This window comes from Oryzias latipes, chromosome 17, assembly GCF_002234675.1.
Source record: "Oryzias latipes chromosome 17, ASM223467v1".
In the NCBI taxonomy this organism is placed as follows: Eukaryota; Metazoa; Chordata; class Actinopteri; order Beloniformes; family Adrianichthyidae; genus Oryzias; species Oryzias latipes.
In genome coordinates this window covers 19611535-19626244 of record NC_019875.2, presented here as the reverse complement: position 1 = coordinate 19626244, position 14710 = coordinate 19611535, and the positions used below count along the sequence as shown (strand labels likewise).

General features: G+C 39.6%; 1 protein-coding gene across 1 annotated transcript; it reads right to left on the bottom strand.

The window, feature by feature from the left end:
• Window positions 1-2990: 2990 nt before the first annotated feature.
• LOC101169145 (cysteine-rich secretory protein LCCL domain-containing 1) lies at window positions 2991-13533 on the bottom strand. Its single transcript, XM_004079135.4, has 15 exons — window positions 13281-13533; window positions 12692-12993; window positions 8744-8862; window positions 8172-8304; window positions 7832-7947; window positions 7630-7730; window positions 7340-7498; window positions 7195-7255; window positions 7008-7074; window positions 6780-6910; window positions 6642-6685; window positions 6495-6567; window positions 5009-5078; window positions 4504-4637; window positions 2991-3952 (listed from the first exon to the last, which is right to left on the bottom strand). The coding sequence occupies exons 2-15, from the start codon at window positions 12959-12961 to the stop codon at window positions 3901-3903; spliced, it is 1530 nt and encodes a 509-aa protein (XP_004079183.1). The 5' UTR covers window positions 12962-12993; window positions 13281-13533; the 3' UTR covers window positions 2991-3900.
• Window positions 13534-14710: the final 1177 nt, after the last annotated feature.

The following is a 14710-nucleotide window of genomic DNA, read 5'->3' as shown; positions in this document are numbered from 1 at the left end:
TAATCCCGGCTGGGGCATTTCTGTATGGAGTTTGCGTGTTCTCCCCATGCGTGTGGCATTCTGGCTTCCTCCTACAGTCCGCAAAAAAATACTTCACAGGTTAATTGGCGTTTCTAATTTGCCCCAAAGTGTGCGTGGTTCTGCAACAGTCCGGCGACCTGTTCGCCCAACAGTAGCTGGGTTGGCTCCGGCAAACCCCGTTACCCCGAAAAGGGATTCAGCAGGTTCTGAGGATGGAGGGATGAAATGAGTGTGCAATGCAGAGTTTGATTGTGGTTCAAGGTTCCAGGGTGGGACATTTTTACCCAACCTCATATTATCTTATAATCTAATGCTTCGTAACCCTTGCGCTATCCTATGACCCCACCCTTACATTGACGTGGTTTCCCTACCATGACAAAAGTGGATAAAGGTGGAGAGGATTTCATGTAATCCATGGACACCAGTGAAGATCACAAATCATTGAAGAAAAAAGGTTCAGCGCACTGTCTAGTGGGTCTAGATGACCCAACTCCCAATGTCAAAGTGCCTAGGATAGCACAAGGGTTAATGCAATAGTTATTTCAAGTTTGTAATCGTAAACTCTTCTTTTCCATGTAATTATTACAGTAGGTGAAAGAAATTTTGTGTTTAAAAAAAAGACATGGACTCTGGACAAAAACATGCTTTAATTTTGATTGAAAATTAATATGTATCCATACATATTACATACACAAATCAGAACATTTCAGCAGTTTTTATTTAAGAAATTGTGGCTTTTGTTCCCATTTTAATGCCAGTTGAACCAATGGGTTGACGTCCCTTGGGGGGGAGGGGCACTCAAATTTAGAGAAATGTTGCTTTCATGTGGTGTTAGAATGATCGGAAAAATGAATGTCTGACTCGGAAAACACGCATGGACATCAGAAAAAAAAATATCTCCACATTTATGGAGAACAACTTTCTCCACCTTAAAAGTCAATCTATTTGAATAGTACCATTTATGGGGAGACACCAGAATTACAAAGAAAAATAAAACACTAACAGGGATTATTAGTATAATTTATTCTAGAATTAACACACGGCATATGCCCCCGGGTCGTCCCTGGTGTAGCTAGTCAACGATGTTATAAATGTTGCTCGTTTGTTCTGCACCACAGTCACTTAAGTTTCCATACATGTGGAAACTATAGTTTGTGGACAATCCCCAGAAATCCTTTCTGGTTTGGGCCAAACAACTCTGATGTGATTATTCTTGTGAAGCTACGTTCACACTGCACTCGGCAACGCTCGTTCAAGCAACCACTTCTAATAAAAAGTCAATGTAAACGTGCATTTATGTGACGGCTCGTCACATGCCTGAACGTACCATAACAGTTCACTTTTACTAAAACTTAGGGCGGGGCTTGCCAACCTCTGATCCTCAAGAGTGAGTTACAATCCTGCCTGGTTTTCAGCTCTCCTTGACCATCTTTCTTCTGATTGGCTGACTCAAGTGATTCCTAAACCTGATTGTCTGAACACACCTGATTTAGGTAGTAAGCATCAGGCAGTACAGGGAGAATTGGAAATCAGGCAGGGTTGAGGCTCGTAACCCTTGTGCTATCCTAGGCACTTTAACGTTGGGAGTTGGGTCATCTAGACCCACTAGACAGTGCTCTGAACCTTTTTTCTTCAATGATTTGTCATATTCACTGGTGTCCATGGATTACATGAAATCTTTCCACCTTTATCCACCTTTGTCATGGTAGGAGTAACACGTCAAAGTAAGGGTGGGGTCATCTAAGATAGCACAAGGGTTGAGGACCACGGTTGGCCAGCCCTGCATTAGGACTACACTTTAAAAAGATCAAAAGGCTGTTTCTGTTGACTGATGGTATTTTTTGTTTAGAAAAAAAATCTACTACTCTAAAACTGTGTTTCCTCTTCTGCATGGTCTTATTCCTTGATTCAGCTTTATGTATGCAAGAAAAGTGATGACCATGCAACATGTCTCTGCTGGACCACCGTTCCAGCTGACTGTTGTTTTGACAGATGAACTGGTAAGTGAACACAGCGGTTCACAGGGGTCTCATGCCAAGCGTGCACCTCTGCATCAAGGTCCTGTGAATTCTAACATCGCCGTGATGCCTCCAGGAAACCTGGCCACAACCCCTCATGAACCTGTTTCATGTTTTTTTTCTGTTTACTTGAAGCCATTTTTCAATAAGTGCAAATCATTTACTTTATCATGCATCATCCCGCATGCGCTCCATGTGCACGTGCAGCTCTTCCTGGGTGTTAAAAGAGGCGGCTGAGTAGGGATTTTCGCCCCTCAACAAATCTGCCCTTGTCCAAAGGAAAGAGGGGAAATGCATCCTGGGAAAAATCTGAGATCAACAAACCACAAAGTTGGTCTTTGTGTATGTGGTCACTCACAGCGAGCGGGCCTGAGTGCCTTTGAGTCCCTATGCTCACAGAGCTGAGATCAAACGCTGCTCTCTCTTTAAAGGAAGCTGATAAGAAACCATGCAGGAAGCCATTGAAAGGTGAAAGAGGTAATGAAGACCACATGTCACAACATATTTTCTTTATTGGTCCTTGACATTAACTAATGTTAATCCATAATCTCTCTAATCTGACAGTCTTAATAATTGCAGTTGTAAGTAATGATATTTCATTTTTCTTGCAGATTTTTTATGAATCGTACGAAGGCTACAGCACGATAAGATCTTCTAGCTGGAGCAGAAACTGTTTTTTCTCTCTCTGCGGTACCCAGAGTTCCTGAAAACACCCACTGTTCCCTAGAAAGCTCCTTTTAAAGTTTCTCTGCCAGCTGAATTTGAGATGTAATGGTTTGAGTCTGACGGTTATTTTGATTTTTGGAGAGACAGACAACAACATATAGCTACTTTACCTCACATGTCTGCAAATGTGTGCAAAACAATTAAAATGTATCGACAAGGTAAGGATTGGAAGAACAGATCTTACACCAATAGGGTTATTGAATTTAGTAAGAAGAGACAATAAAATGTATTTTAAAAAATCTTTATTATGATTCTGCCATGCCTACTGTATATAGACCTGGCCAGCCAGGCTCCATTAATAAAAACACATTTGAAATTCTGCATGTAAATAAAAAGGGAGCATGGTACAGAAGTTTTCCATTATCTACAATCATACGGATAAACTACAATAATGTTGTTTTCTGCCTTTTAAAAAATAAAAGCTCGGATTGCATATATTAGATTTTGCATGCAGAAGTTACATGTTGCTTATTTCCTTTGTACAGCTGCTATGGTGAGTTAGAAATGTAAACAAATGAGACCACAGAAGCAAGTTAATATTGCTAATACTATTATTTACAACATGTTTATACAAAATGTACAATGTTTTCTGAAAGTTTGATGAGTTACTATAGAACTACACATATATAACTGTAACCAGATTAAACCAAAGGTTTACCTTTGTAGTTTGAAAAGTGCATGGCTTTTTTTTAAAATGTGCGGCAGTCAGTACCATGCATCATTTCGCAACATTCCATTTTGTTTTATGTCAATAAATCTCGGTGTGCGGCAACAAACATATGTCTACATTTTACCAGATCTGCTTTGCTACATACTTACTGGACAGTGATTTACCCATGATGCAATTTAACCCAATTAAACAGTCCTTGAGGTTCCAAGGAAGTCTTTGACTACAGGTTTTGGGATTCCTACCTTGTTTACTTTTGCAGTGAACCAAACAGTCACCATGGATGAGCATGTTGGAAGTAAGGTGGCCTTTTTTGATGTTTTCTTTTGTATTTCTTTTTTGTCTTGCGACGGGCTGGCGATCTGTCCAGGGTGTGCCCCGCCTTCGCACAACAGTAGCCGGACAAGCTCCGGCAAACCCATGACGGGATTCAGCGGGTTAAGAAAGTGGATCAAAAGAATTTATTTTTTAAATGACTGCAAAAACTCTAAAGGCTTTTCCTCCGATGGGGTTTATTAAACTGAAAAAGAAAGAAAAATCAAGGATGAGCCTAATAGTCTTATGAGGTGTCTGATTTATAAGTATAAGTAACAGTGAGGCCAAATTAATGCAGTTATATCAGAAAACATACACAAAGTTTAAAATACATTTATTTCAAAGAAATTAGGCTATGCCGGAATTCTATAGGGTAAGATAACTGTCAGTAAGAAAGAAATACATAAATGAATGCCTCTGTAATTTGTGGCGTCACTCATCTGCATAAGTAGAAACCTAATAAATATAAACATTTTATGAAGACTATTGTTCAGATGATGAAAACTTGGATGATTTATTAAAAAATAATAATTTACATGAATTTTTTTTCAAAATATAAATTGTAAAAATGCAATGCTTGGTGCTCTATTTTTTGCCAATTGAGTCAGGATCTATACACACTAGATTTCTGGTAAATTTCAGGGCACTGGATTCTGGAGTTCTAGATTCAGACCCCCCTCCAAAATGGGGAATGCCCATATTTTGCACTGAGGAGTGAGTAGTGAGTGCATTTGGAAAAAACTCCAAACTAATTACCTTGCAGATGTGATGCCATTTCTATAGGAGCCAGTGTAATGTTGCCTCTTGTCCACTGGCATCACGTCCAGATACCCTCCTGACTCATTCTGGATCACTCCTGCATGAATGGCCGCCCTACAAATACTAGATTTCTAGAAAAGACGTCATATAGATGAGTTATAGAAATATGCATTTAAAAATCACTTCAAAAAAATGAAATGTTTTCACACCTTTTGCTCTCAGATAAGTCATGGTGTAAGAAGAAATAGGAAAACAGTTGTTGCAGCTTTTGAAATGCAACTTTAGCCTAAATTCACAGTTTTTTTTCTTCTTTTTTTACAAACCACTCAACTGAACTGAAATTCATCTTCTGTCAAATTGAGTATATAAAAAAAGAAGAGTAAAATAACAGGAATGTGAAGGTTTTGCCAATCCATAAACAAACAAACACAAACAACAATCTGGGGTTTCTGGCTTTAAATCTGCAATCCTGGTCTGTAAAGGATCTATCAGCAACACTCACATCTGAGTAAGACTTTGTTCCAATGACTTGAGCTTGACTGCTATGCAGGCAGTTCCTTGGACAATACAACCTGTCAAAAAACAAAACAAAAGCACATTCAATTGATTTTCAAAATAATGCAAGTGTCATGATTTGAATTTGTTGTCTTGTTTTTGGTCCTTGTTCTGTCTTGTTTCTGTTTCCTGTTTTATTTTGAAAGTCTCCTGTCTTGTCTGTTTTCTTGAGTTTTACTTCCTTTGGTCCCCATCAGCCCTGATCGTGTCCACCTGTGTCTTGTCTGCCCTGTCTGTATTTAAGTCTCGTCTCTGCCTTCCTCCTGTGTTGGTCCATTACCCCTGTTATGGTGTTCATGCCTTGTTCCTTGTCCCTCGCCATGCCACAGTAAGTTTTAGTTTTGTTTTGTCATCCTGCTCTGCAGCGCTTTTGTTTCTATTAAACCCCTTGCCCTTGAACCGTGTGCCTCCGCCTCTGCATTCTGGGTCCTACCGGCTTTCGAGCCTCCTCACCGTGACAGCAAGCTCTCTCGTGATTTACATCCTACTCATGATTTAGTCCTAAAAGCAACATTAATTTTTCATACACAGTGGGGCTAAAGAGATGTCACAGATATTTAAGTTACCGTTTCATTTGTTGCCTGAACGATGTGTTTGGGGTTGTTGTCATGCTAGAAAATCAATCCACCTTTCATCCTCAATGCCCTCACTGATAGGAAGTTTTTGCCCAAAATCTTACCATACATGACTCAATTCATCCTTTCCTTTCTTTCATACTTGGATTTTCTTTAGGCCCTCCAGCCTTTTCCCACTATACAAAAACATGCTTCATGGGTATCTCTAAATTGCATTGTGCATGTGAGTGTGTGGTCCTATGACAAACCGATCACCTATTCGAGGTGTACCCTGCGTTCACCCACTGGTAGCTGCATTGGCTCCTGTGATCCCAAAAAGGATTCAGCAGGTTCTGAAGATGGATAGATAGAATTGATCTCTTCTCACCAAGCTGCTCGTTTAATGGTTCTTTTTAGACTATAGACAGCTCTTTGGTCATAGTCATGGTAGAGCGATTGAAGTCTGATTGTTTAACGGTGTGGACAGGTGTCTTTTATACAGGTCCCCCAATACATGTTACAAGTGGAGGATAGAAGGGCTAAAAGAAGAAGTGAAATTGTCTGTGAGGGACAGAATTCTTCCTTGTTGGTTTTACTTTCTGCACAATTTACAAATAAATTGAACTTTTTTTTAATTATTCTGTCTCTCACAGTTGAAGTGTACCTATGATGAACACTACAGACCTCTCATTGGCCTCTTTTTAAGTGGGATAACTTGCAGAATTGATAACTGCCAAAAACTTTGTTGCTCCACTATATGCTAACTCAAACATGTAAAATATTCAAATTTCTATGACAAAAAGGTTACTTGAATTATCTGAAAAATTTGTTTGCAACATTATTAGTTACAGCGAAGCAGATGTTAGAGTACCGTGTTACCTGGGACAGTGGCGAACAGGTTTCTTGAAAGGACAGTAAACTGCCACGTTCATATCACACGTAACAGCCTTTACTGGGGAAAAAAGAGCCATGAAAATTATTCAAAAATACCGGAACATTTTAAAAAGGATTAAAAATGACTCTTACCAGGTACTGGGTCTACTTTGAAAGAGTTTGCACTTCTGTTTTTCCTGTTTTTAAACATAAAAATAATAATTTCTTAGAAGCTGGTAGTTAAATAGTAATAAAAATATATGTGATTCGTAGTTTTTAATGGTCTCCTACCCAATGGATTGGATCCCATTCTTGTATGATTTGGTAAAATGTTGCTTTCTGCCAAGTCGCGTCACGTCCAGCCATCCGCCATCATTGTCAATGACTCCAGAGTGTAGTGCAGCTCCACACACACTGGATTGCTGAAGAGTTAACGAACCAGCAAAAAAAAGGTTGAATTTACTAGCCTAAGTACTAACATACATAGCAGGTACCTGGGAGTTAGGTTAGAGTTTTTACCATGTCATAGTAGACGGTTCCAACCACTTTTCCAGGCTTCTCGAGGCAACCAGGTGGACACTCGTATCTATGGACACGATAAAAAAAGAATTGTTGCACACATGTTAGGCTTGCCACATTTTTTAAATAAATTAAAGCATCACCGCTCTATGACGGTCTTTAGTCGTTCCCTTCAATCTACATCTACCTGTTGCAGGTCGTGCCCTTGCACTGGTCCCTCAGCTTAGTCTCACACTCAACCTGTTGGGCTAAAGCAACAGCAAGCACAGTCTTTATTAGATTTTTCCCCAAAAATCCAATTTATATATGAAATGTTATTTAAAAAAACGTACACATTTGCTCTGTGCTGACGGTCCAGTCTCTCTCAGCATTGTCATTAGGTGATGGATCGGGTGTTGGCTGAGGTTCTCTGTCCCTTACCGGCTCTTGCTCAGGTTCAATCAAGTTTGTCTTCTCAATTTCAGGAGGTGGGCGCCTGTTTACCCCCCCATCTAGGTAAATGTCTAGATGTCATATGTCTGACTGAGAACTTGATATCCTATTGATTTATAAATCAATTTGGGGAGATTTTGTAGTGTGTAAAATGTTAAACAACATGGTGGAAAGTAAAAAAATGTAATACCTTTATAACATAGATTGTCCCTACAGCCACCAGCATAACTAGCTGGACAGGCAGAGCAGGGAGTTCCATATTTATAAGGAGCATGGCCCCACCAGTTACCCCTAAAAAAATAAAAAAATAAAGGTTAAAGGACACATTTTACACTGTTACTTTTTTTCCCCCCTTTAAAAAAAAAAAAAAACTGGTACAGTATATAACTTACGGAGGAGAGTAGTTGCAGACCAGGTAGACAGCTTTAGCCCAGATCATTCCCCACACGTTCATGTTGTAGCACACATTGATGGCACAGCCGATGCGGTTGCTGGTTGCCCACACCAACTACACTCACAGAACAAAAGGAATCATCATCAAAAGCATCAAAAGATGCATTTCTGCATCCCCATTAATCATCTGCATCTTAAAAGAAAGACTTTTTTTCCATATAGGCCTTGAAAATCATGATAACTATTCCATAAATCTTTAGATAACAACCTTTTAGCACTTAGTAAAATAAGTTTTCAACAAAAAGTGTTTTATTTAATGTAACTTTGTATTTTTCTCACCTGAGTGTAATGAGTGCAGACGGGTCCCGAGCATCTGAGCGGGCAGTGTGGGTTACATTCCTGGGAGTATGGATAGCTGTAATGTCTCACTTCATCATACCAGGCCTGTACATGATAGGTTGGAGGGCGATCCCTAAAAAATAACAATAAGGTAAAAAGAAAAAACAAACTCAGTCCGGAGACATTTACACATTGTCCAATCAGAGCTGCTCCTGGCTGGCTGATGTCATCTCCGCCTAACTGACTGATCATGAAGATTGTGATAATGCCCATTGCGTGGTAGCAGTTGTATTTGTGACCGTAGCCTAAGAAATGGAGGCAGAGTGGTGTGGTGTCAATGCAGCCCTCTCTGAGCCAAGTACCCTTCTAGCCCCTTTTTTTCCTTTGGCAACCAAAATAGATGGGATTGCAAGGAGAATTTTGAGACTGAGACTTAGAATGAGCATTTTTCCATGCAGCATCGATTCCATGAATCGTTGTAAAGATGCTTTTTCTAAAGTTGTGTTGGTGTGGTAATAAATGGTGACCTACGAAATAAAATGAAACTTAGAGAGACCATTGTTCAAACACACCTGCCCCAGTGCACTCCCAGGTTTTGGCCTATCTGTGTTAGCATGTGGTTCGGTCCATGCTCCCAGCGACACATGTGTGCCCAGTACTCCGCACTTCGTTCCAACTCGTAATCCCACATCTGGGAAGAACAAAGACACAGCATTAAAACATACAAAGCATGCACAACCTTACAATTCTGCAAGCTTTTGGGTAAAAATCCAATCTTTGGAAAGATAAGTCAACTCATGCATTGAAATGGATTTTGTGACATGACATTGTAGTTAATGTCTGATGAATCGAAATCCTACTAGTGAAGAGTAACCAACCACTCAAGTTTCCCACACGTTACACACATTTCGGCAAAAAAAATCCTCAACCCTGAACCTTTTAAGTGCACTTTCAGGCATGTGTCTTGCAAATTTTGGCACAGTATAGTCAGAAGTGGGCCTCCCCACTGAAACACGTGCAGTCTCTGCTTACACAAACACATACATGAGAAGCTACCGTAGCAACTTGCAGCTTTATGCAACTATTCTGTGTACTTGTGTTGTCATAGTTTGTTTCCAGTAAGCTCTGGTAAAAAAAGAAAACAACAAAAAAATAAAATATCTGTTTTTTTCAGGGCTCAAAGCCATCTTTGTTTTAACTACCAGCAATTAAGCCAAAATATCTCTAAACAATTGGCACCCACAATGATTTGAATCAAGTGGTAAACTGGCCCAAGAGAATGGGCAATTTAAATGCTGCGGCAAAATTAATGTACTGTTGACTCTGTTGGGAAGGAAAAGAATAGCTGCAGTGTGCTCTGGGCTTGGCACACTGTTTAGCTGCACTACTATGAAATATCACGTCAAAAACAGTGGGGTCCCGCTTAAATTTGGATCTCCATAATGTGTTTCACATGTAAGACAAACGCATTGCTCCTTTCTGTTCAGATTTTATCAGGAAAAACACCTATTTTCTCTCTAAATCTCTGCAGCCCTGATGAATGAAACAGAACCCGTTTTTCAGAACCATATGATGCAGTTGCTGAGGAGCAGTCTGCAACGCTTTGGCAAAACTTGGCAGGACTGGAACTACACACTAAGAAAAACTATGACAACTTGTCAAATTTGACTTCACCTGCCCCCAAGCCAGGGGTCTGCAACCTGCAGCTAAACGGAGCCACATGTGGCTCTCCATTGTGGCTCTCTGGTTAAAGAAAAATAAACAAATGTTAATTTTAAAAAGCTACAGTAAATCTGCACAAAGCCCATTGAGACGACTGTTGTGATTTTGGGCTATACAAATAAAATTGAATTGAAACAAAAATTGAATTAAAAAGTAAGTAAATAGTCAAATTAAAACCAGTAAAGAAACTCAAACCTTATTCAGCTCATTCATAAACAGTTGAAGGACACAAGTCGAACAAAAACATTTAGACAGATTTTTAAGGGGGCGTGGACTTCCCCCAAGCTTTTAGAAAAAGGTGGAGGTTACTTCAAATCCCTTATTACATTCTAGAGAAAATGAAGTTTACAAAACACAGAGCTGCCTCAAACCATCTGCCAGAACCACTCCGGGATAAAACTAAAGCATGGATCTGATTTGAAAGAAGCATCTTGATTACTATGGACTTATTATAAGGTCTTACATATTTTAGATGGTGCTGAGGTCAATCTAACACAAATAGTTGTGATTCTCAGCTGTCTACATTATCAGAAGTCACCGCAGCAAAGTGAACCCTATGGTGTCACTTCCTGTCCTTTTTTTTTTCTTCGAAGAAATAAAAACGCGGTTTTAACTTCACAAAAAAAAGGTACACCCTTTAACCACATCATGAAACTAATTATCACTACAATTGTTTATTCAAGGGGGTGCCATGGTTTTAGGTGAGCTGAAACAGGAAACAAAGAAGTAAAAGTGATGGAGTCGGCACAAAACAGGAAGGTTGAGGAGAAAAATGGGCGGGGCAATTAAGATAGAGGGCATTACAACAGCGTAGGAGCAATAGCGGCAGAGTCTGGGCCAGACAGCAAGCCCATGCAAGCAGAAATTTGGCAGTCGGAGCTAGACAAACAGTGGCGTAGGCCCGCATATCTCATCTGTCTTTCCTTCCCCATCCTGCTTTCTTTAGCTTAGGGAGCAGCCCTAGCAGGAGATTTCTTTTCTCTGAGAAAAAAAAACAACAACTCAGCGCTGGACCTCTGAGGAAGCCCGGTTACAAAGGACACACCTATAGTTTAACCACCAAATTAAGATTTGAAACTTTTACAGAGGAGGATGCTTTTATTTTGAAAGCACCCTTTTCTTTGCAGCCACAACACGATTTTTCTCATGTTAGACCACAAAAGTTTTATTTCTCAGTAATAAATATATGAATGGACATACTCATTTTTCTGTCTACTTAATTGATAATGATCATTATGGCACTACCTGCCCCAAAAATGGAAAAGAAAAAACAGTGATTGAGCAAATAAATTTTAGGAATAATGTTCACTCAGAATGGCAAACAGAGTTCATCTTTTGAAGATCAAAAACATATGTTGTCAGTGCTTTGAAGAACTTCACACCGCAGTCCAGATTTCCTATTATCAAAACAAAAGTCCTGCCAAAAGATGAATGAAAATCTAAATGGAGCTGATGGTTTAACATACCAGAGGTTTGTTTAAAAGATGCCATGAAGAACAAATGTCAAACGCTGAGGTTCTACAAAACTTTAACCTATTGGGAAAAGACAGTATGTCGATTTTTTTCATACATTTTCAACACCGGCTTTTGCTATTTACCCCAATTTTTTACTCTGTGCAAGTTTTTCACAACAAAAATCATCAAACTTGCTACATTTTAATGGTAACTTAAGATAAAATGGGAGAAACTAACAGAAATTCCCGTTAACATTTTATTTGTTTGTCTGTGAGTCATGCCACCAAGAGTCCCTCATTGTGGTCCAGCTGCTGTGTTCTTGCCGTGTATTTTACATGTCCAGCCTGTTTTCACTTGCAGATTCAACCACTTCCCTCAAATTGCCACACGTGGGCATTTTTCAGCTCCCAGTTGTGGCTGTGTTTTTCAAACCAGCAGGGGAGAGATGAAGAACAGTTGTTGTTTTAAATCTAACTGAAATCAGAAATCACGTCAAACTGTAAATCCAAATGCACGGCTTCAGTTTGCTTCAATATTTAGTTGTAAGATGCATATACTCATATTACCAAACCACATCTTTTACCTTTTATGCACCTAGTAGAACATTCAAGACATTAGAGGTACAGTGTTAAAGACCCACTCTGATGAAAATCGTGTTTTTATCGTGGTCTTTTTTCTGATGATGGAGAACATATATGAAAAAATTTACCTTGTTTCTTTATTAAAATCATTGTGATTTAGGAGCAATTTGGAAAAGAGCTCATTTGTGATGTAGAAAATGTGCAGGGTAGGCCACAAGCTCCCTGGTAGCAGAAGAGCATGTAAACAGAGAGCTCTCAGCAACAGGGAGGGGAGAGGGAGGCAGGGTTGTTCCACACCAACATCCTGCCCATAAATCAGAGACAAATTTCTAAAGAACTACTGCCACTCTACAGAAACTATGTCCTAGAAAATGCCACTTTTTTGTGGCTTAAACTGCATAATCATAACTAAAAGACCACTGGGAACGCTTTTAAGATAATTCAAAAGATAACTGGAGTGGGACATTAATAACTAAGTTAAAAAATTAGAGTAAATCAAATGTTTTCTGCCTAAAATTAGAAAACACAACATTGTGGAAAGAAAAAAATAATTCCTTAAAGTTTTAAAATGTACTCAAATAATACAATAGCTTGTTTGTGATTGGATCATTGGCTCAGAGAAAAACGTCTCAGTTGCAAATTTCTTTTCTACACGTTGTTCTCCAGCTGTAAGTGTAGAACTGACAAATATTTCAATAATTACAGGCATTTTTGTTTCATGTTTTAGCATCTACATCTGCCATGGAGGAACATCCCTCTTACCATGTACTCCATGTTGGAGGCAGGAGGATAGACCTGACCCCGCAGCTTGTTGTGGAGGTCCACGATGAGATGCATGTCCTCCTGGCTGATGGCCCTCCTCCCTCTCGACCTTGCCTTCCACCACTCCTCGTCTCTATTTCTGTACTTGTCTAGAATGGACTCCAGCCCTGTGGAGTTGGTGAGGACCACAGCCAGGGCTGTCTGGATAAAGCATGGGATCAGGAGTGCACCTTTGACCCAGCCAGGGCAAAGAATCAGGGACCTCTCCATGGCCAAGAAATATCCCTGTATGCAGCTTTTGTCTGCAGAACAAACACAAAACAAACTCAAAAGACCCTGAGAGATTCTGTTATCCCTTCTTTTTTTATAATGGAGGTCTTCCAGGAGCAGGTCAAATAGACCAGCTTTCATGTCAGAGTGCATGTCAAGGTCAGTGCATCACTACACTCAGAGAGACCAGTGTAAACTGAGCCTTCACGCTTTGTTGCACAGTAAGTCTGCACGTGTGTTATACCAGTTTCATGAAGAATTGGTGGTTTGCAGGTTAACTTTAAATGCAAAAAAAGAATAAATCATAAAATAGGCTTACCTTAAATAGCTCCTAAAGGATTCAAAATACGGAAATATGCCAGATGTGGAGCCTCTTGGAAGATTATTACACAGTAAGAAATCATTTAAATCCATCAATCAGACCAAATGAGCTCAGGCAGCTGGGGCTCTTCCAGGAGCTTGGGAGGTACCTGTTGAATTCCTCAGCCTGCTCGCCGTGCCGCAGGCTGCATGGCACTGCAGCTCATTTGGCGCTTATATGCCACATTTGCGCTTAGTAACGCGCAACGCGTCGCGCCACGCCCCCACGGAGCCGGTTGCGCCCCCCTTTTACCCAACACACACAAACCGGCACGCACACTCGTATAACCGGTAAAGGCCCGAGGACTTGATCTATTTAAGGACGCACCTGGAATGGAGGTAAACTTGTGGATGACCGAACATTGTGCATTTTGCTGACTCCGAGTCTTTTTATTTAACAGGAACACACAGTGGGTAGATGATCCACGCATACTCGTGGGGGACGAGTATGCGTGTTAAAATCAGGAGGAAGTGAAATAAAAAAAACAGAATTAAAGATACCATGCTGTGAGGGCGCAATATACCTGCGTGCAGGGGCGGACTTAACAGTTTGGCGGCCCCGAGTAAACAATAACATGGGGCCCTCTGCAGCGGTTGTATTAATCTTTTTTTTTTGTCTGTCCATTAAAATAAGTCCACTTTTAGACATCATCAATGTCAAGAATGTCAAGAGAGTATTTTTAAAGTGAAACCACATTTTTAAACATTTTAAATATTTTACATAAACTATTTTTAGTTGGAAAAAAAAACAACTTTATTCATTGCACTTTTTTGTTAATCACTCACTTTCTTTTAGGAACGAACGAGGGTCAAAAGAAACAAAAATACTTGAATGATGGAACAAAACAGTACACTAAGGAGTGGAGTCAGTTTTATTATCTGTCCCTCCCTTTGCCTTTCCTCCCCGTTTCTGTCCCTTTTCTCATTCCTGACTTTCTCTAATTGAGCTCCTTTGATTCTGTTCTTCTTTTCCTGTTTTGTCTTTCTCCTCCAAAATAGTTTTGTTGTTAAACTTACACTTAGAATTTTGTGTGAGATGCTTTTCTTCTGTTTTCTTTTCTTTTATTGCATCAACAGCATAATGGTAACAATCATTTTCACCACAAACTAACTACTTAGTTGTAAGACAATACAGATAAAACTCCTAAATGATGGGATATCGGTGGATGCTTACTTCCTCGCCAACAGTTCACAGCTCTGCATAAACACTCCTAGAAAACAACACAATATTTTTTTTTTTTTTTTTGTTTTTTGCCCTAAAACAGTATAATCATAATTAAAAGACCACTGGAAACAATTTTACAATAGATTGAATCTGAGTGAGACTCTAAGATCTAAGATAAATGAACAGATTTCCATGTCTCTTGGAAAACTACAAAAAATTCACCA